At 46.2% G+C, this 23513-nt stretch overlaps 1 protein-coding gene across 1 annotated transcript; it reads right to left on the bottom strand.

Moving 5' to 3' along the window:
* Window positions 1-391: 391 nt before the first annotated feature.
* Window positions 392-4499, bottom strand: LOC139838204 (uncharacterized). The gene is made up of 2 exons (XM_071827582.1): window positions 4131-4499; window positions 392-502 (listed from the first exon to the last, which is right to left on the bottom strand). The coding sequence occupies exons 1-2, from the start codon at window positions 4497-4499 to the stop codon at window positions 392-394; spliced, it is 480 nt and encodes a 159-aa protein (XP_071683683.1).
* Window positions 4500-23513: the final 19014 nt, after the last annotated feature.

The following is a 23513-nucleotide window of genomic DNA, read 5'->3' as shown; positions in this document are numbered from 1 at the left end:
GCCGGCCACGGAAGAGATAGCCGCGCCGGTGAAGGTACTGGAGCCAATTTATTGGAGACCACCACCTCTGCCATTGGAGACGAAGCAAAGGTGGGCCAAATCCTAACTAAGTAGACTAGTACTAGACTACAGCTATACAGATCCGTGCGGCGGATCCGGCAACTCTCCTCCGCCCGACGAGCACGAAGCCCATGGGGGAGAGAAATCACTGGAGCCGCCGCCGGAAAAGATGGTCGCTCTCCTGGTCGCCTTTTCTGCAGGGAGAGAAGGAGAGAGACACACGGTAAGGCTGGGAACTGGGAACTGTAGCAGGATGATTCTGAATGGAAAACGCCGGCTTCATCCATGGCTCGACGACATGTGGTGGTTTTTCCGGTTACGCCGCAGGAATCTAGGACGAGAAGCACGACCCGGAAATCCCGTCCGGCCGGAGCCAGAAAGGCTTGCGCAGTCGGAATCCATACATCAGGCGGGCACGGCGGTCGTCGGTGATGTCATCGTGCTACCAACAAGCAACAACCACATACATACATCCGTCTCATCATCATGATGATCGCCGATCCCAGGTTCTTCTTCCCCGTCAAAATGCCCTCCGCTTCAGATCGGACTAGCTCGTCTTGGTTGTCCGTCCCCCACAGATTGGGACCCTGCTCACCCAAGCTGATTGAAATGTCTGGCGATTGGAAGGGCCACGACGCCCGGAAGAGCACTTCCTTTGGGCACTGCTTGCCACTCTATATCAGAATCGGCTCACTGCTTGCACTGTAAATCAAGTGGATCGCGCCTTCCGTACTAGTCGCTGTTTTTTGCTTGGTACATGAAAAGCTTTCACGACAATCGCCCACGTTCACTCGGTTGCAACCTTTCAACGGACGGACGACGTAGCCGCCTTGGGTAGATGCTAGCGGGCGTCATACACGCGACAGCTACATAAAGCTTTGTGAACCTCGGCGATGATCATCCCCGTGCGTGCGCAAGGTTATCTCCTCGATCGACCCCGCATGAATGTGTCGCGCCTGGGAATTCATTCCCCGGCCGCCGCCGGTCCAGCTTCCGTCTGGCACGTCACGGCTCCGGCGTGTCACACGGTTCTTCCCGGGTCGGCCATGAGGTACGCCGGCGTAGGATGCATACACGACTGGAGACAGGGCTTTCAGTCCCGTACCGTAAGGGTTTTTGGTCCTGGTTGGTCAACCACGATTAATTAGACGGGCTAAAAGGGAGATCTTTAGTCATGTTCCAGTTATTAGCCGGGACTAATGGTCATCCACGTGGCTGCGTCACAGGGTTTACGCTGGAGAACCTTCAGTCCCGGCCCGTAACTCCAACCACGACTAGATATTATTTTTAGTAATTATGTTTTTTTTGACTTGTTACTCTTTTACTTTGACCATTTTTAATATTAATTACACTTGTAGACTTGATCATCACTTCTCGGTTGGTCATCCGTCGGCACACTACTACACCCTCATCACGTTTAATTTCTTCGTTCTTTCCTGCTGCGCTCCCGTGAATGTGATTGTACCTTGTTGTTAATACTACCATATCAATTATATTAACTCTTATACTATTGTGTCACAATTCTATTAACTCTTATACCATTGTGTCATATTTCGGATAAATATTAGAAAAATGTGAGTGATTTAAATATGAAGTAAGTATGTATTTATTAATTTATTATTATTATCAAATAATATATGCATTATTCATATAATATTGCCAAATAATTAATATATTGAAATCTGTAAACCGAAATTGGACAAATAATATATGATTTATTATTTAAAAAATGTGAGTGATTTGAATATGAAATAATTCACAGCATGTGCCTCTACCACAATATCGTTGAATAGGGACGTCACCGAAGGCCGTGCGTTGTCAAAGACCGCTGCGTTTCGGTGTTTCCATATCCACCATGTCGTTGCGCAACTGGGGAGGGACGGTGAACTCAGCCGTGGGAGGGCCTGAAGTAGATCAAATCCACGACAAGACTTCAAACCAAACCATCCTGGAGAACGAGCATCCTGTGAGTAGGTGGCGCAGTGCCAGAGCGCTCGGTGCCCCTACTATATCGGCGATCCAAGTGCGGTCAACTACATTTTGAAGGAAACAATTGGATAAAGATCTCCATCTTCACTGCATAATTATCATAACGGTTAAATTGGACTTGGTTTAGTGAATATATTTGGCTAATTCCCACAGTGTAAAAGAACCGCGCTCAGCAGCAAGAAAGCAGGCACGCTGTGTGCAAGCAAGCACGGACACAAGACACATAGTTCATATATATGAAAGACACATAGCTCATATATATTGAAAGACACATAGTTCTATATATATATATATATATATATATATATATATATATATATATATATGAAAAGACACATAGTTCATATATATGAAAGACACATGGTTCATATATATTGAAACGATCGATTCATAGCTCATGCAAATTAATATAGAAGAACACCACTACTCAACATGGCTAGTAGCCAACTAGCATCCAATGCTTCATATCAATCTCGAAAACCAGGTGAGCGTCTAGTGTTGCATAGTGCACTTGTTCGTAGCTCAATGGATAGTTGTTCCATCCAAAAATGAGCTCCTCTTCTTTTTCTTGCGCGGCGACGTCCATCTTTTTCTTTTCTTGTGGTTGTACTTCTTCTGCTCAAGGTTTGTCCGAATGGTATGGTTTGCCAAATCATATAGACTTGGAGTGGTCTTGGTGGCGGGGTTCGGGACTACCTTCTGGAGGTCGTACGCAGAAGTGATGTGAATGCCCTCGAGTCTTAACTTTTTCAGATCGTTGCCGATAGCTGATACGTCTCCAACGTATCTATAATTTCTTATATTCCATGCTAGTTTTATGACAATACCTACATGTTTTATTCACACTTTATAATGTTTTTATGCATTTTCTGGGACTAACCTATTAACAAGATGCCACAGTACCAGTTCCTGTTTTCTGCTGTTTTTTATTTCAGAAAAGTTGTTTTACAAATATTCTCGGAATTGGACGAAACAAAAGCCCACGACCCTATTTTCCACGGAATGTTCCACAAGATCGAAGAAGAGTCGAGGAAGGCCAGCAGGGGGCCCACCTCATAGGGCGGCGCGGGGGGGCCCACTGCCGCGCCAAGGTGTGGGGAGGGAGCCCCCTGGCTCCCCCGACGCTGCCCCTTCGCCTATTTATTCCTTAGTCTCCGAAAACCCTAGTAGGGGGGGTGCCAAAATACCAGAAGAGTTCCGTAGCTCCGCCGCCACCAAAAATCCTAATTCGGGGGACAGAAGTCTCTGTTCCGGCACCCTGCCGGGACGGGGAATTGCCCCCGGAGCCATCTCCATCGACTCCATCGCCATCTTCATCGCCGTTGTTGTCTCCCATGATGAGGAGAGAGTAGTTTTCCCCCGAGGCTGAGGGCTCTACCGGTAGCTATGTGGTTCATCTCTCTCTCCCATTGTGTGATCTTTATGTGATCATGAGCTTTGTAATCTAGTTGAATATGTAGATGTTACTCTTGTCTATTATGCACTCTAGAGGTTACTTTAATATGAACTCCGGAGTTACTCTCCACGGTGTGATGGTGACAGTGTGCGCATCGTGTGTGATTCCTTTATGACGTTGTGGTGCTTGTTTACTTCGGCTTGAGGTGTGCTTTTGCAGCCCTACACAATGAATGGTGTTTGTTATCCAACAAGAGGGTGTTTAAGAGTAGCATTTATTTATTCAATTATGTGATCATTGTTGAGAGTGTCCACTAGTGAAAGTATGATCCCTATGCCTTGTTTCTAAGCATTGAAACACCATTTCCAACAAGTTCTGCTACATGTTCGCTTGCTGCCATTTTTATTTCAGATTGCAATTACTACTTATAATCATCCATATTACTTGTATTTCACTATCTCTTCGCCGAACTAGTGCACCTATACATCTGACAAGTGTATTAGTGTGTTGGGGACACAAGAGATTTCTTGTATCTTAATTGCAGGGTTGCTTGAGAGGGATATCTTTGACCTCTACCTCCCTGAGTTCGATAAACCTTGGGTGATTCACTTAAGGGAAACTTGCTGCTGTTCTACAAACCTCTGCTCTTAGAGGCCCAACACTGTCTACAGGAATAGAAGCATGCGTAGACATCAATAGCGGCGCCATAGAATCTGATGTTCCCGTCCTCCAAGAAATCCTTGAGCACTTGTGGCACTTTTATATCAGCATGAATCATCTGGAACATCAATGTCTCAGACGCCACTGCGAGTTGAAGGACGGCGGCGCGCTGCTCCTTACCGGCCTTCTTCTTGCGAGGGTCGGTGAAAACGCAGTCCAACCCGACGCACTTGGTCGTTGCAGCGTCGAGAATGTCCCTCTTCACGCGCCAGATCCACTTCTCCACCATTCTTGCGCGGAGCGTGACCGTGACCTTGAATGCCGCCTCCATCCCTTCGGGCTTGAGGTAGTACACCCGTGTCCGACGAGCCGGGTCGTGCACGAGGTGCTCCATCGATGAAGAGAGGGTCGGATGAACAGTGGCAAGTTGCAAACGGTGGATGAGCAGAGGAGGCCGGATGGAGAGAGTGTGTGTGACAATGGTGAAGAAAATTGTGAGCTTATAAAGCAATGGGAAGATGAAGATGAACAGTGGCTGGCTGCACCGGCGTCGGTGGCTCGGATTCCACGCTGACGCTCGGTTTCGACGCGGCCAGTAATGGCAACACGCGATCGGGCTTCGCGGGAAACTGAACGTTTGACTTTAGGTCCCGGTTGGAAATAGGCACCGGGATTAAAGGGGTGTCGCAGATGCCGCGTGGCCCAAAACCCTTTAGTTGCGGCTTGGGAGACGACCCGGGACCTTTGGGTCTTTATGAGCCAGAACCTATGGGTGCCGTACGCTGTAGCGTTTACAGGGCGACGTGGCCAGGCCTTGGGTCCCGGCCCAGAACACGGCCGGGATCAAAGGTGCCTGACCAAAGGCCCTTTTTCTACTAGTGGTACCTGCTTCAATCTAAGGCCACCTCCAACTCCAACGGGCCACCGTGCTTCCTCTCTACTTACGGTGGCCCGCGAATAGGCAAGCGGCCCACGTACGTTTGCACTAGAAAGTGGCTCCAACAGCTGACCGTATTTATAGGGCCAGCTGTCCGCGCAGCCGTATTAGCACAAGTTAATAGCCATTGTTGCGGCTAACTAACGACTAATGGCGGTGCCACCATTTTCCGCTCGCAGCCGCCCGCTGTTCCCCCCGACGGCCACGTCCGCGTGCTATTTTCCCGCCATGAGCCCCATTTTGTTGTCCTTTTCTCCCGCTCGGTCTCGTTGTTTCAGCTCCTGCTTCCCTTCCTATAAAAAATCGGGGCTGCCGGGGACCTCCGCCTGCCAACATACACAACCGTGTCTAACCACACCCCACCCACCACTTGGGCTCAGATCAGCGAGGTCGTGCTAGAGCAATACCCTCCGAGCCCCATGGTGACCGGGAGGACTAGGCCGCGCCGACGATGTCGGCAAGGACAACCTGCGCGCACCTACCTCGGTAGGGAAGTGATGTCTACGGGAGCTTCTATTCTTGTAGACAGTGTTGGGCCTCCAAGAGCAGAGGTTTGTTGAACAGCAGCAAGTTTCCCTTAAGTGGATCACCCAAGGTTTATCGATCTCAGGGAGGAAGAGGTCAAAGATATCCCTCTCAAGCAACCCTGCAACCACAAAGCAAGAAGTCTCTTGTGTCCCCAACACACCTAATAGGTGCACTAGTTCGGCGAAGAGATAGTGAAATACAGGTGGTATGAATATATATAAGCAGTAGCAACGATGCCAGAAAAGTGCTTGCTGGCGTGTAGTTGATGGTGGTAATATGGTAGGCAGTACAGATGTAGTAAAACAGTAAACAAACAGCGATAGCAGTATTTAGGAACAAGGCCTAGGGATCATACTTTCACTAGTGGACACTCTCAACTTTGATCACATAACAGAATAGATAAATGCATACTCTACACCCTTTTGTTGGATGATGAACACCACTAACTGTGTAGGATTACACGAACCCTCAATGCCGGAGTTAACAAGCTCCACAATATTCAATGTTCATATTTAAATAACCTTAGAGTGCAAGATAGATCAACACAACTAAACCAAGTACTAACGTAGCATGCACACTGTCACCTTCACGCTACGAAAGGAGGCATAGATCACATCAATACCATCATAGCAATAGTTAACTTCATAATCTACAAGAGATCATAATCATAGCCTACGCCAAATACTAACACGGATGCACACACTGTCACCATTACACCGTGCAGGAGGAATAAACTACTTTAATAACATTACTAGAGTAGCATGCAGATATATTGTGATACAAAACACATTGCAATCATAAAGAGATATAAATAAGCACTTCACTATGCCATTCATAACAGTGAATAAGTATTCTGTGAAATATAGCCTAAGAGACCCACACGGTGCACACACTGTCACCTTTACACACGTGGGACAAGGAGTCTCCGGAGATCACATAAGTAAAATTCACTTGACTAGCATAACGACATCTAGATTACAAGCATCATCATATGAATCTCAATCATGTAAGGCAGCTCATGAGATTATTGTATTGAAGTACATAGGAGAGAGATGAACCACATAGCTACCGGTACAGCCCCGAGCCTCGATGGAGAACTACTCCCTCCTCATGGGAGACAGCAGTGGTGATGGAGCTGGCGGTGGTGTCGATGGAGGAGCCTTCCGGGGGCACTTCCCCATCCCGGCGGCGTGCCGGAACAGAGACTCCTGTCCCCCAGATCTTGGCTTCGCGATGGCGGCGGCTCTGGAAGGTTTCTCGTACCGTGGCTTCTTCGTATCGAGGTTTTAGGTCGATGACCTTTATATAGGCGAAGAGGCGGAGTCGGAGGGTCGAAGAGGCGGCGAGGAGATAGGGGGCGCGGGCCAGCCCTAGGCCGCGCCGACCACCCTCCTGGTGGGCCTGTGGCCCCCCTCTGGTCCTTCCCGGGTGTTCTGGAAGCTTTGTGGAAAAATAGGATGCTGGGCGTTGATTTCGTCCGATTCCGAGAATATTTCCTTACTAGGATTTCTGAAACCAAAAACAGCAGAAAACAGGAACTGGCACTTCGGCATCTCGTCAATAGGTTAGTTCCGGAAAACGCATAAATATGACATAAAGTATGCATAAAACATGTAGATATCATCAATAATGTGGCATGGAACATAAGAAATTATCGATACGTCGGAGACGTATCAGCATCCCCAAGCTTAGTTTCTGCTCGTCCCGAGCAGGTAAACGATAACAAAGATAATTTCTGGAGTGACATGCCATCATAACCTTGATCATACTATTGTAAACATATGTAGTGAATGCAGCGATCAAAACAATGTATATGACATGAGTAAACAAATGAATCATATAGCAAAGACTTTTCATGAATAGTACTTCAAGACAAGCATCAATAAGTCTTGCATAAGAGTTAACTCATAAAGCAATAATTCATAGTAGAGGTATTGAAGCAACACAAAGGAAGATTAAGTTTCAGCGGTTGCTTTCAACTTGTAACATGTGTATCTCATGGATATTGTCAACATAGAGTAATATAACAAATGCAATATGCAAGTATGTAGGAATCAATGCACAGTTCACACAAGTGTTTGCTTCTTGAGGTGGAGAGAAATAGGTGAACTGACTCAACAATAAAAGTAAAAGAATGGTCCTTCAAAGAGGAAAGCATCGATTGCTATATTTGTGCTAGAGTTTTGATTTTGAAAACAAGAAACAATTTTGTGAACGGTAGTAATAAAGCATATGTATCATGTAAATTATATCTTACAAGTTGCAAGCCTCATGCATAGTATACTAATAGTGCCCGCACCTTGTCCTAATTAGCTTGGACTACCGGGATTATCGCAATGCACATGTTTTAACCAAGTATCACAAAGGGGTACCTCTATGCCGCCTGTACAAAGGTCTAAGGAGAAATCTCGCATCGGATTTCTCGCTGTTGATTATTCTCAACTTAGACATCCATACCGGGACAACATAGACAACATATAATGGACTCCTCTTTTATGCATAAGCATGTAGCAACAATTAATTTTCTCATATGAGATTGAGGATATATGTCCAAAACTGAAACTTCCACCATGGATCATGGCTTTAGTTAGCGGCCCAATGTTCTTCTCTAACAATATGCACGCTCTAACCATAAGGTGGTAGATCTCCCTTACTTCAGACAAGACGAACAAGCATAGCAACTCACATGATATTCAACAAAGAGTAGTTGATGGCGTCCCCAGGAACATGGTTATCGCACAACGAGCAACTTAATAAGAGATAAAGTGCATAAGTACATATTCAATACCACAATAGTTTTTAGGCTATTTGTCCCATGAGCTATATATTGTAAAGGTGGAGGATAGAAATTTAAAGGTAGCACTCAAGCAATTTACTTTGGAATGGCGGAGAAATACCATGTAGTAGGTAGGTATGGTGGACACAAATGGCATAGTGGTTGGCTCAAGTATTTTGGATGCATGAGAAGTATTCCCTCTCGATACAAGGTTTAGGCTAGCAAGGCTATTTGAAACAAACACAAGGATGAAGCGGTGCAGCAAAACTCACATAAAAGACATATTGTAAACATTATAAGACTCTACACCGTCTTCCTTGTTGTTCAAACTCAATACTAGAAATTATCTAGACTTTAGAGAGACCAAATATGCAAACCAAATTTTAGCATGCTCTATGTATTTCTTCATTAATAGGTGCAAAGTATATGATGCAAGAGCTTAAACATGAGCACAACAATTGCCAAGTATCACATTATTCAAGACATCATACCAATTACTACATGTAGCATTTTCCGTTTCCAACCATATAACAATTAACGAAGCAGTTTCAACCTTCGCCATGAAAATTAAAAGCTAAGAACACATGTGTTCATATGAACCAGTGGAGCGTGTCTCTCTCCCACACAAGCATTTATTCAAACAAAAACAAAAACAAAAACAAAAACATACAGACGCTCCAAGTAAAGCACATAAGATGTGACAGAATAAAAATATAGTTTCAGGGGAGGAACCTGATAATTTGTCGATGAAGAAGGGGATGCCTTGGGCATCCCCAAGCTTAGATGCTTGAGTCTTCTTGAAATATGCAGGGATGAACCACCGGGGCATCCCCAGGCTTAGACTTTTCACTCTTCTTGATCGTAGTATATCATCCTCCTCTCTTGACCCTTGAAAACTTCCTTCACACCAAACTCGAAACAAACTCATTAGAGGGTTAGTGCATAATGAAAAACTCACATGTTCAGAGGTGACACAATCATTCTTAACACTTCTGGACATTGCTCAAAGCTACTGGAAGTCAATGGAACAAAGAAATCTATCCCACATAGCAAAAGAAGCAATGCGAAATAAAAGGTAGAATCTGTCAAAACAGAACAGTCCGTAAAGACGAATTTTATTGAGGCACCAGACTTGCTCAAATGAAAATGCTCAAATTGAATGAAAGTTGCGTACATATCTGAGGATCACTCACGTAAATTGGCATAATTTTCTGAGTTACCTACAGAGAATTTTGCCCAGATTCGTGACAGCAAAGAAATCTGTTTCTGCGCAGTAATCCAAATCTAGTATCAACCTTGCTATCAACGACTTTACTTGGCACAACAAAACACAAAACTAAGATAAGGAGTGGTTGCTACAGTAGTAACAACTTCCAAGACACAAATATAAAACAAAGTACTGTAGCAAAATAAACACATGGGTTATCTTCCAAGAAGTTCTTTCTTTATAGCCATTAAGATGGGCTCAGCAGTTTTAATGATGCACTCGCAAGAAATAGTAGTTGAAGCAAAAGAGAGCATCAAGAGGCAAATTCAAAACAAATTTAAGCCTAACATGCTTCCTATGAAAAGGAATCTTGTAAATAAACAAGTTCATGAAGCATAATGCAACAAGCATAGAAAGATAAAACAAGTGCAGCTTCAAGATTTTCAGCAAAAAGAGAGGTGTTTTAGTAACATGAAAATTTCTACAACCATATTTTCCTCTCTCATAATAATGTCCAGTAGCATCATGAGCAAACTCAACAATATAACTATCACATAAAGCATTCTTGTCATGAGTCTCATGCATAAAATTATTACTCTCCACATAAGCATAGTCAATTTTATTAGTTGTAGTGGGAGCAAATTCAACAAAGTAGCTATCATTATTATTCTCATCATCAAATATAGGAGGCACATTGTAATCATAATCAAATTTATCCTCCATAACAGGCGGCACCAAAAGGATACTATCATTATAATCATCATAAATAGGAGGCATATCATAATCAACATAAACTTTCTCCTCAATACCCGGAGGGCTAAAAAGATCATTTTCATCAAAACCAGCTTCCCCAAGCTTAGAATTTTCCATAGCATTAGCAACAATAGTGTTCAAAGCATTCATATTAATAACATTCCCATTAGCATGCATATAAAGTTCCATGGGTTTTTTAATTCTCTCTTCAAACACATCATGTCCTAATTCAAGATAAAGTTCATAAAGATCTCTCATATTTTTGTTGTTTTCCATTATGCCTAACTAGTGTAAACAAGAAACAAAAAGATGCAATTGCAGGATCTAAAGGAAATAGCTTCGAGCACACACACAATGGCGCCAGAAAAGTACATTACACTGAACCGGAGTATGAGTGCCTTTTTACCTTTCCTCCCCGGCAACGGCGCCAGAAAAGTGCTTGATGTCTACGGGAGCTTCTATTCTTGTAGACAGTGTTGGGCCTCCAAGAGCAGAGGTTTGTAGAACAGCAGCAAGTTTCCCTTAAGTGGATCACCCAAGGTTTATCGATCTCAGGGAGGAAGAGGTCAAAGATATCCCTCTCAAGCAACCCTGCAACCACAAAGCAAGAAGTCTCTTGTGTCCCCAACACATCTAATAGGTGCACTAGTTCGGCGAAGAGATAGTGAAATACAGGTGGTATGAATATATATAAGCAGTAGCAACGATGCCAGAAAAGTGCTTGCTGGCGTGTAGTTGATGGTGGTAATATGGTAGGCAGTACAGATGTAGTAAAACAGTAAACAAACAGCGATAGCAGTATTTAGGAACAAGGCCTAGGGATCATACTTTCACTAGTGGACACTCTCAACTTTGATCACATAACAGAATAGATAAATGCATACTCTACATCCTTTTGTTGGATGATGAACACCACTAACTGTGTAGGATTACACGAACCCTCAATGCCGGAGTTAACAAGCTCCACAATATTCAATGTTCATATTTAAATAACCTTAGAGTGTAAGATAGATCAACACAACTAAACCAAGTACTAACGTAGCATGCACATTGTCACCTTCACGCTACGAAAGGAGGCATAGATCACATCAATACCATCATAGCAATAGTTAACTTCATAATCTACAAGAGATCATAATCATAGCCTACGCCAAGTACTAACACGGATGCACACACTGTCACCATTACACCGTGCAGGAGGAATAAACTACTTTAATAACATTACTAGAGTAGCATGCAGATATATTGTGATACAAAACACATTGCAATCATAAAGAGATATAAATAAGCACTTCACTATGCCATTCATAACAGTGAATAAGTATTCTGTGAAATATAGCCTAAGAGACCCACACGGTGCACACACTGTCACCTTTACACACGTGGGACAAGGAGTCTCCGGAGATCACATAAGTAAAATTCACTTGACTAGCATAACGACATCTAGATTACAAGCATCATCATATGAATCTCAATCATGTAAGGCAGCTCATGAGATTATTGTATTGAAGTACATAGGAGAGAGATGAACCACATAGCTACCGGTACAGCCCCGAGCCTCGATGGAGAACTACTCCCTCCTCATGGGAGACAGCAGCGGTGATGGAGATGGCGGTGGTGTCGATGGAGGAGCCTTCCGGGGGCACTTCCCCGTCCCGGCGGCGTGCCGGAACAGAGACTCCAGTCCCCCAGATCTTGGCTTCGCGATGGCGGCGGCTCTGGAAGGTTTCTCGTACCGTGGCTTTTTCGTATCGAGGTTTTAGGTTGAGGACCTTTATATAGGCGAAGAGGCGGAGTCGGAGGGTCGAAGAGGCGGCGAGGAGATAGGGGGGCGCGGGCCAGCCCTAGGCCGCGCCGGCCACCCTCCTGGTGGGCCTGTGGCCCCCCTCTGGTCCTTCCCGGGTGTTCTGGAAGCTTCGTGGAAAAATAGGATGCTGGGCGTTGATTTCGTCCGATTCCGAGAATATTTCCTTACTAGGATTTCTGAAACCAAAAACAGCAGAAAACAGGAACTGGCACTTCGGCATCTCGTCAATAGGTTAGTTCCGGAAAACGCATAAATATGACATAAAGTATGCATAAAACATGTAGATATCATCAATAATGTGGCATGGAACATAAGAAATTATCGATACGTCGGAGAGGTATCAGGAAGCGAGTTCTCCTCGAGTCCTTCCATAGCACGCGACTACGTTCCCTGGAATCCTCTGATGACTCCATCAACTTTGACCTCCTCGAGCTGTCTCACCAAACACCAGCCTTGGAGGAGCGTGGCGGTCGGTTCATGGTGGCTGAGCACCGCACTTGGGCCAAGCTCGACACCCATCGGGTGGCCGAGGAGATCGCGGAGCCGGCGCCGACAGTGGCCACACGCCAGCAAGCCACCATCACGCCACGCTAGAAGTGGAAGAGGCGGCACACCAGCATGCAACCTTCATAGACGTGCAGGTAGCGTTGGAGTGGCTCAAAGAGAACGCATAGACGATGCGGCAAGCGATGACACTGCGGTAGGCTGTGAGGGCGCAGAGATTGAGGCGTCCGCCGGCACGGAAGCGACCGCTATCACGGCTAATCACCTGGTTGAGCAGTATGCGGGCGCTCACGTGGTGGTGTGTAGCAGGACGTGGAATAGCAGCAAACCATGACCTAAGCCCGGACCATGAGGATGTGCTGCACCAACAAAGGTATACACATGTGGCATCCTAGGGCGACGAGGGCCAAGGATGCTCTAGTTGCGAGGCCGAAGAGCGCCAAGGCAGCATGGGCTAAGAGCATCTCCACTCGTCCCCCCGAACAGACCCCCGGTGAGCCATTTTTACATCCGGACGGCGAAAAATGGCCCAGCCGCGCCCCCGGTTCCTTGTTTTCCCCCGGATTTGGGCTTTCATCCATCCGGCGAGCCCACGCCAACCCCGGCCTACCGGGGAGCGCTCGGGGACTCCGGACGAAGCGAAAGCGCGCGAAACGGCGAGAAATCTCTCCCGCGCTTTCGTTTCGTCTTCGCCGCGGAGATGGCCCCTGACCGGTCATCGACACGCGCATCGTCTTCCGTGCACACATCGTCTTCCGCGCGCAGTAAAGGCTGCCGCCGGTCAGCTCGCCGCGGACGCGTCGCATTCCACGCGGCATTAATCCCCCGCGCCAGCCGCGCCTATATAGGCCGCTCCGCTCGCCGCGACGCGTACCCCTGCTCTCATCTCCCTCCACTCTCCGTCCACTTTCCCGATGGCGTTCTCCGACGACGACGACGCAGCCAACAATGGCTTCCCCCGCCGCTCGCTCCACGCGTGGGAGGGGCACCTCCTCCACCAGGCGGGGTACCCCTGCCCGCCGGACACGAGGCCTCCCGGCGGCGGGTGGCGGCTAAGTCGTGGCGGCGTACCAATCCCGCCGCCGCCTCGGGGCCACGCCCTCGACGTCGCCATCGAGGAGGCGCGGATGACCATGACGGACGAGGAGCGCGCCGACCCACGCCACCACCCCGACAACTACACGCGGTGGAACTCCTACTTCCTCCGGCGGTGGGAGCGGGAGCTGGCGGCCTACGACGGCCCGCCACCTCCGCCTCCGCGCAACAACGCCGCGGGCCGCCGACGTTGGTGGAGCGCGCCGGAAAGGACGCTGGCGAACGTCCTCGCGCACATCGAGGGCGGAAACTTCCTAGTGCTCACGATGCCCCCTGCATCAAGGGCATCGGCGAGCCGCCGCCGGGGAAACGTCTGGCAGCCACGGCGCATGGCTGCCAGCTCGTCGTCTTCCGGATCGGCGCCGAGGCCATCCTTGGCGCCGGTGAAGAAGGAGGCGACGTCTCTGTCGACGCCGGCGCGCGTCAAGAAGGAGCCGGCGTCTCCGCCGCCGACCAGAGGGCGCAGCAGCGGCGCCCTCATCATCCGCGACCAACCCTCCTCCCCGCAGCGTGGGCGGAAGAGGAAGGCGGCGAAGAAGGAGGACGCCGCGGCAAACAAGATCGCCGAGGAGGAGGCGAAGCGCGCGGAGGACGCCGCCGTGGCGGAGGCGATCGCCAGGTCGCTCAAGGACCTGGTGCCCGCCGACAACGCCCTCCCCGAGGACGCCGCCCTGGAGTGGTCGAGGCGCGACTGGGAGCGCGAGGAGGCGGAGCAAAGAACGGCGGCCGATGGACACGGCCGCCGCACGCCAACTCGCCGCCGCGCCGCTCAACCGCCGCCGACGACGTCGCGCGCTACCGCCGTCTGCGACACCTCCATCCGGCGTCGCCGTCCCCTTCGTCGACCTCGAGGCCTCGGACGATGAATGGTACGAGCCATCCCCGCCTCGCACCGGCCGGGTGGGAGACGCGGCAGGCAGCGGCCAAAGCCGCGCCGCCGCAGGTCGACGACGACGGCTCCGACGACGACGGCGGCGACTACACGGTGTTCTACCGCCATTTCGGCATGTAGAGCACCGTGTTTTAAAATTAGCAGTTGAATTCCCCTAGCCGAATTCGAAATATAGTCGAATTCGGCCTCTATGTATGAACTCCGCCCGTTATATAGTAAATATCATTAAATTTAGTCTATATTCGCCCGTTTTTAGCCGTAGTTTGTCAAGTTTCCGTTTTTCAAATTCACATCGTCGTCTTCGCCTGGGCACGCGGCTGGGAAACTACTCCTCCCCACGCCAAATCTTCCTCCAATTCGGACGAAAATTTCGCCGGATTTGGGCGTGGGGAGCGCCAACGAGTGGAGATGCTCTAACCCAGCTACGCCGATGCTGGATATCGTCCCATGTTGTTTAGTTTAGTCTAATTTCGACTTATTGATGCAGAGATGTAGTTATCACAAATAATCAAGGGTTCTTTGTTTTCGTTGACTTGTGGGTCAAAGGTGGATGCATCGGCTGCTCGTGCGTTGTCCGCTCGACAGTAAATCCCTGCAATTTTTAGCCTGATTTGCATCGAAACTCACGTGTTTGTGGGACGCGGTTCGTTTGCAATCAACCGTCGACCTCACTTTTATGCCACGCACACATTGACGAACACAAAATATCCATTAGAGTGGCCCGTTAAAGATGGCTAACTGAGAGGGAGAGGATCTAGTCACAACGTGGATTGGTGGTATAGTTTACAAGTTGGACCTCGCAGAGCTGTTCAATTGCACCAAAAGTCCCTCCTGAACCCAAATCATTTCCTTCCCTCTGTTCTCTTCTATTCCCTATACGCGATGATGCGATCCATCTTTACAAAATTTTGAGCTGCAGCAAGTTCCCAACCTTAACACATGGATGATAGACCTTGCTGCTGCAGATTTCCCGTTCACATGCCACTGTATAGTCTGTAGTGTCAATGGAGGCGTCGCTCCATTGACGCGCTCACGGCGAGCCGCCGTTGCCAAAGACGACTTCGAGCGCACTGCTGCTTCAAACTCGTGGCACAGGTCAGATCGCAAGATTAGTACAGAGAGGGAAGAAACTTGCTTGGTGCTCCTAGATCGCTTGGTACAGAACTACAGATCGAAGAGGGCAAAAGAGATGTGCGAATTTGGGCAAAGATCCAAATCGGGTCACTCACCTGGGTGGATTCAGGGAGTATATGAGAATCTTTTTGCAACTGTTCCTATCATCCAACATGATCTTCCTTCTGTTCCGAATCCACATGCCCATATTATGCTGGTGCAGCACGTGCATATATTGGACGGTTTTGTGGGATACGTTCTCATGGCTAACTACGTCCGATGGATGAGAGCTAGCTTGGCCGAAAACCTCTTTTTAAGGCAACTACACCTATACGAGTGACGTTAACAGTGATGTCACCCATGTGGTGAACAATTCTTTCACAAAATTAATTATAAAACAAATCTAAAACATAATTAAAACACAACTGAAACACGAATTTTTTTGTGAAAAAATAAAGTCATGTCAGCAGTGACGTCATTAGTTTCACTTTTTGTTACAATGTTTCACAATAGTTTTCATTTATCATTTTTGTTTCATAAAAAAATTATTTGTGTTTTAATAATTAGTTTTATATCAGACAAATGTCAAAAGACTCACCAATCTCAAAGCAGAAACTCAACGGTAGATGTGACACCGGCAGATACCGTTGCCGGTAAAATCGCTGGGTTAGCTTGGCACGCTAGCTTGCCGGCAAGACCAAGAAGACATGCCGTCACGGCGCAAGCAACTGCTGGAATTTCTCCCGGATATGGCCGTGCATTCTACAATGTACGCATCGGGAGGACTGTGGTTTGGTATACGGGTACAGGGGTCACGAGCTGTACGTGGAAATAGTAGGTAGCTAGCATGGTGGAAAAATGGCACCTACGGAAAGAATGTAAGGTTTGCCATCTTGGTAGAGTACGTGCTGGTGTAGCATGTGATGTGGAGTACGAGGGACGGAACCCAACAGAGAAAAATGTCCTCATCTGACAGCCAAATTCTTCTAGCTAAAACAGATTATTTACAACTGAAATCAACAATGAAGTGGTAGCTGCTAAGAGCAAGTTCAACAGTAGCGCTAACGGTTGGTATAAACCATGTGCCATGTCATCTATTGTCAACGTAAAGCCAATATGTCCAATAGTGAGCTATAAAATTATACTATTTTATTAATATGTGACCCACCTTTCACTCTCATAAAGTACCTAGGAGTACGTGCTAGAGCTGACTCTTGCATTAGGCTGGCCATAGTGCTAATATTTTAGATAGCATCATGCATCTTTGGCCCACAAAAATACTAATGTGGCATCTAAGGGCATGTCCAATGCACTTTCCTAGAGGTACTGCCTCACACCTTTAGCTAGATTTGGGTGGTCCAAAGTAGGTTCGGATGAGAAGACATTCTCATCTTCAGGAAGTGGGATCTTAAACCTTAAAAGCATGATTTTTGGAGAGAGAAAGAGATACATAGTGTCATATTTGTGGGGTCCCTTCTCTCTTTTTCCAGATTAAAGTTGTAGGTTTCATTGGAGAGATAAAATTTCACCATGTTCCTTCTGACAACTTTTTTACATGGAGAAGCTAGTTGTGTATGCCACCATTGCTCATGCCCTAATTAATGAGGAGATATAAGATTAGAGTAACATAGGTGAATATTGTATCATAGCGTATGTTACGAGAAAAGTTAATGGTAAATAGATCTTGTACACACATTTTGTATTGGGATTCTACAAAACAATACATTCAGAAGATTATTATACTACTCTATAATACCACCCACTATAGTGATAGTATCATAGACAAGTACCATATGCATGATACTACAATATGATACTATGCACTACGACCAACCTTAGAGTCCACTCTTCTTCTTTCACAATCTCTCTTCTTCAACTAAGCAACAATATATTATTTTAATCTTTTTAGCCTGCTGATTAGAATTTTTTGTATTTGCTCTAATAATATATGTGGAATTATAATTTCTTTCTAGAATGCCTATGTGTAAGCTAAGTCAACTCGATTTAATTAAAGACCATGAATAGTCCTTGGCTAATCATGGTGTGCATGCCAATCCTTCACAGACAAACGTGTTTAACTTTGTGCAAACGTGGTGCTAGCAATCAAGATTCAAGAGCATCGTGCTCTTCTGCGAAAACTCATTAAAAATGCAATTATAATTTTTTTCTAGAATGCCCACGTGTAAGCTAAGTCAACTCGATTTAATTAGAGACCATGAATCCTTCACAGACAAACGTGTTCAACTTTGTGCAAACGTGGTGCTAGCAATCAAAATTCAAAAGCATCGTGCTCTTCTGCGAAAACCCATTAAAAAGTTACCGATCTCGACGAAGGCTTCGCCATTTTGTGATGCCTCCACATGGTTCATTGTGGTGCTAGAAAACTTCAGCGAAGTAGTCTCCCCTCATCGCTTGGCGTAAGGAGGACGAGCGAGTAATTAGTGATAGAGATCAACATAAGGAATTCAACCCCCCTAAATCATGCAAAACAATTTGCACCAACAGATTTCACCCACGTCAAACCGTAAGCTCCTTTCGTAATTAATAAAATACCCGTAAGTCCATCATTATTCTACACGTGAGGACCTTCATTTTAGATTTGATTTTCAAAACAAAATATCTTAAAAACTATCTTTTTCAAATTATTCGACATGGGAGGCCCTTCGTTTTAGTTGCACTTCATGTTCGTGGTACACATTCTACTTTGGGTTTCAGCATATATAATTGAACTTTAGTGTATTTCGGGTTTCTATATTTTGGCGTACTTCGGTATACTTTTGTTTCACTATAGCTTGTACTTTGTATTTCGATATTCGTTATAGTTGTATTTTAGGATACCTGGAAGTACATCTATGTAGCATCTAAAGGTATAAACGATGCCCCCCATAGGGGGTCTCACAGCGCTCTGATTTACCGCCGTCCGATCTTACCTTGGAGTGATCTTAGCCGTAGTTTCTTTTCCCCGTCTCATATAAAAGGCCCCAACCACAGTGAAAACCCTAGCCGCCAGGGAGCCAATCCATTGCTCGCTTTCTTCCCCAATCCCCTTCGCCCTCTTCCCCGAGATCCCTTCCGCTCGGCCTCTTCTCTCCACCTCCCAAGTCCCCAGGTCGTCTCCCTGCCACCACCCCCATACTGGCCCTCTTCTAGCTCCATCGACCTGCTCGTCCATGCCGGCGGGATGCGGATGGACGCGCCGCAGCCTGCCGCGCGAGAGGAGGCGGACACCCACGACAACAGATCTGCTCGACCCTGTCCGCGGCTCATCTTCTTCATGGACAACGGCCGTCACAGTTTGAGGTCAGTGCACCCGCCGGAGAGAAGGGAGAGCATATGCTGCCAGGTCCATACCACAACTTCCCTCCTCCACCTCTTCTTGCACGTCCCTCCCTCTCCCTCCTCCTCTTCTTCTTCCAGGTTCCTCAATCTCTCTCTGTGTGCTATGATGTAGAGACACCTATGTAGGTAACCTATTTGATGATATGTGTAAGAGTCAAGTAACTGTTTATTTGGAGGTTATGTTGCAGGTTATCACTGGTGAACTGGGGTTGGTAACTGGGAGGGTGCACAAAGATGGAGTACTCGGTGGATGTGTGGTCGGGGACCAAGCCTACTATGTCACCAACTCATTCGAATTGGTTGACATGGACAACCAGATCTAGAGGTAGTAGCACATCATCTTTCCACATTCTTCTTCATCAGCTTCACCTCTGGATTAACTTTGATTGGAAATTAGCGGACGTTATGTGCTTGCAAACAAAAAAATTATGTCTATTTTACTTACACTAGCTTCTGTTGATAAATGTTTAAATGTTATTGAATTCGTGTAGCCTCTTATATATAGTGAAGAATTAGTTGGTATAAACGATGCCCCCCATAGGGGGTCTCACAGCGCTCTGATTTACCGCCGTCCGATCTTACCTTGGAGTGATCTTAGCCGTAGTTTCTTTTCCCCGTCTCATATAAAAGGCCCCAACCACAGTGAAAACCCTAGCCGCCAGGGAGCCAATCCATTGCTCGCTTTCTTCCCCAATCCCCTTCGCCCTCTTCCCCGAGATCCCTTCCGCTCGGCCTCTTCTCTCCACCTCCCAAGTCCCCAGGTCGTCTCCCTGCCACCACCCCCATACTGGCCCTCTTCTAGCTCCATCTGACCTGCTCGTCCATGCCAGCAGGATGCGGATGGACGGCTGCCGCTGCACCGCGCGAGAGGAGGCAGGACACCCACGACAGCAGCAGTCTGCTCGACCCTGTCCGCGGCTCATCTTCTTCATGGACAACGGCCGTCACAGTTTGAGGTCAGTGCACCCGCCGGAGAGAAGGGAGAGCATATGCTGCCAGGTCCATACCACAACTTCCCTCCTCCACCTCTTCTTGCACGTCCCTCCCTCTCCCTCCTCCTCTTCTTCTTCCAGGTTCCTCAATCTCTCTCTGTGTGCTATGATGTAGAGACACCTATGTAGGTAACCTATTTGATGATATGTGTAAGAGTCAAGTAACTGTTTATTTGGAGGTTATGTTGCAGGTTATCACTGGTGAACTGGGGTTGGTAACTGGGAGGGTGCACAAAGATGGAGTACTCGGTGGATGTGTGGTCGGGGACCAAGCCTACTATGTCACCAACTCATTCGAATTGGTTGACATGGACAACCAGATCTAGAGGTAGTAGCACATCATCTTTCCACATTCTTCTTCATCAGCTTCACCTCTGGATTAACTTTGATTGGAAATTAGCGGACGTTATGTGCTTGCAAACAAAAAAATTATGTCTATTTTACTTACACTAGCTTCTGTTGATAAATGTTTAAATGTTATTGAATTCGTGTAGCCTCTTATATATAGTGAAGAATTAGTTATTGCAATGAGAGGTGAAGTCCTTTAATTGCAAATATGTTTTGAGGGTCAGGTGGAAGGTGATTGTGACCCACACTTTTCCTCTATGTAGTGTTAGAGAAAAAAATTAGGTTGGTGGATACATGTGGGTGCTCAATCTGGTGGATTTGGTTGTGGCAAGTGTGTCGGCAAATCGATGTTTGTTTGAAGAGGGGTGGAAATAAGCTAAAATATTGTTTGTCTATATCACTGTTCGTTTCTGGCAAGTGTGTTAGCCGATTGGTATTCGCTCGTGTCACGATCGCACTTCATTGCTTATTCATTTGGATTATACAGAGTTATCACAATATGCAAATCTGGGCAAGGTGCTGCTGCATCCCAGCTTTAGAGAGGTTCCTCCATGGGCATTCATAGGTAAAATTATGCTGGTGTTTTACCTGATGTTCAAAAGTGTGCTAAAATACACTGATTACAGTTCCATGATGCCCTCTATATACAGTTTCTTATTTATGGAAATCAGTTGATGTGATTCATGTGAGTTACAGTATGTCCAACTATCTCCTAATATTTTTTTTGCCATCGAGGATATAAAGTACGCATACAAGTTGATTTATAGTTGATGATTGAAAAATGCAGTTCTATTTGGAAAAGTAGCACCAGTATTGGAATGCAGTCGATGACATGATGACAATTATCAGGGACGGAACCTGCTTGGAATCTTGCTTATTAAAAGACTAGCTAATTGGAATTTCAAATATTATTCTTGCTTTAGATTTTCAAATATTTTTGGGTACATTTTCATTAAACTTTGAACACTATTTACCTCAGTACAGGACTAAATTATTTCTTACAGGTGTTGATCAGATTTTGTTCTTAGTTGTCTGCCATATGATTATATACTGGGAGCTTGGCCTCCGACGAGGAGGCCACTGCTGCTCGCCCGGATATTGGTCTTCGACGAGCGCGAGAGGAGGAGGCTACCGTTGCCTTGTACACGGTGGGCTGCTGTCTCGCCCAGCCACCCTCCTTTTCCTCTGCATCGTGGCCGCCTCAGCAGCAGCTGGAGCCGGCGGACGGCGCCGGGACGGCGGATCCTGTCACCTTGAGGTGTGCAGCAGGCCGTGAACTGCAGCCTGCAGCCAAGGATGAAGGCACTTCGGCCGTGGACTGTCTCCTCGTTGCACCGTTTTCCTCATGCACGGCGGCAACAGCAGGGGACCGACCTCCAATGACTGCTATGGCATGACATGGAGACGGGGTGATGCTCTCTTTTTTCCTTATTTGCCTCCTCATTTCTTCTCTAACTGTGTTTCAATTTTTCCCCACTAATCATCATGTAGATGCTATTTTATCTCTGCCTAGAAGGTGTTAGACAATAATCCTATGATGGTGCAGCAGAGATTGATCCATGTGATATTGTGTTATGTTGTTTATTTAGTAACTTTGCCTTATCCTGCAATTTATAATCCAACGAGAGGCTATTTCTAGGGATGAACTTCTTTGTGAGACTGAGATGGCCTTTTAAGTTGGATATACCACTTTGTAGAATACATGTATGTATATGACAGTTGTTAAGCATAACACTAGAGCAGTGTGTTCTAACTATTTTTGCGATTTGGCTTGGTTGTAGGTGGAGTGTGAAACAGTTCTGAACCAGCTACTAGGCAGGTAGTGACTTGGATTGTGATACAGTTACATGAAAGGAGTACAAATCCATGACGCTCGCATCAAGGTAGCCGACACCATGGCATCCATTTTTCTCCCAACCGTGAATAAAAATGTATTTCTGCTACATAATCACACTCAAATTCATTACTCTTGATTTTTGCCTCCAACATTGTGCCTGGCATTATGAGAAAGACCCTAAATGATGTTCAGTTCAAAGGTAAGACCCCCCTCATACAATTGCAGAAAACACAATTCCGACAGGCTACAACAGACTTCTCAAATTTTTAACATTCGCGACAGGATACACAACCGGCAGGATGGGGGGTGATGGTACGCCCTCTAGCGGTGCAGTTGAATCCGAATATTTACATGCATTCTCTCATCTTCAGCCCTTCATAGTTTAAGGTCTGTAGACTTTAATGCTCACTGGGTCTGGTTTTTTATAACGCATCATTACCTAGCACCGTAACGTTACTTGTCATTGTAATTTATATGTGAAACACTTACACTTTTTACGCTAGGATTAGAAATATAAGCTAGGTTTGGACGAATTTGTTTTTACTTTTTGAACAACCTGCATCTTAACACTGTCATGCTATATGGTTTTAACAACCTGCAACGTAATTCATCCGATCTGTGTTCAGGAGAGAGGTCGGGGGCCATGGTATATTCAGGTATGGTCTGTTCACATATGGATGCTACTTTATTTTGCATCTGAACCGGTGAAGTGCATTTTTCTTGAATATGACATGCCTTAGGGCAGAAAAGAAGAATATAAAAAAGAAAGGGGAGGAAAAAAGGGGGGAAGCATGCATCAACGTAGGCCAGCATTGGCTGGAGGTCCTCACGGACAGGCATCTTTCAGTTTCTTAGTCACGGTTGCATTTTGCATATCGCGGAGAGTTCAGTTTCTTAGTCATTGTTGCAGTCAAGGCAATATCACAATACTCCTGTCAAAATTAGTTTATATTTTGAGCCTACCCTCCGTTTTCATTAAATCAAAAATCTTAAGAGTGATACAATTTTTACAGGGTATATGGGAATATTAGCTTATGTATCATGTCTTTTTTTATCTCTGTATGCATGCATAGAGTAATATTTTTCATCCTTTAGGTGTATTTGGTGTTAGTTTAAAAGCAAATTTGTATGATAAGTACAGTAATGGTTTTCTTGCAATTTACTTTTCCTGTTTTGTTCTGCTTGCGACGGTTGATTATTTAGTTCATCTAACTTCTATAAAGTGTGACTGTAGATTCTGTTCAAAAGCAATATTTGAGTCATCTTCAGTCGTATTAGTT

The sequence above is a fragment of the Lolium perenne genome, chromosome 3, assembly GCF_019359855.2.
Source record: "Lolium perenne isolate Kyuss_39 chromosome 3, Kyuss_2.0, whole genome shotgun sequence".
NCBI lineage: Eukaryota > Viridiplantae > Streptophyta > Magnoliopsida > Poales > Poaceae > Lolium > Lolium perenne.
This window is presented reverse-complemented; position numbering and strand designations above follow the sequence as displayed.

Excerpts from the sequence above, each read along its gene's own strand:
- LOC139838204 (XM_071827582.1), bottom strand. The coding sequence starts at position 4,499 with ATGGAGCACCTCGTGCACGACCCGGCTCGTCGGACACGGGTGTACTAC. Across the intron at positions 503-4,130 it reads GCGCCGCTATTGATGTCTAC|CACGATGACATCACCGACGA; the intron begins GCATGCTTCTAT and ends GCTTGTTGGTAG.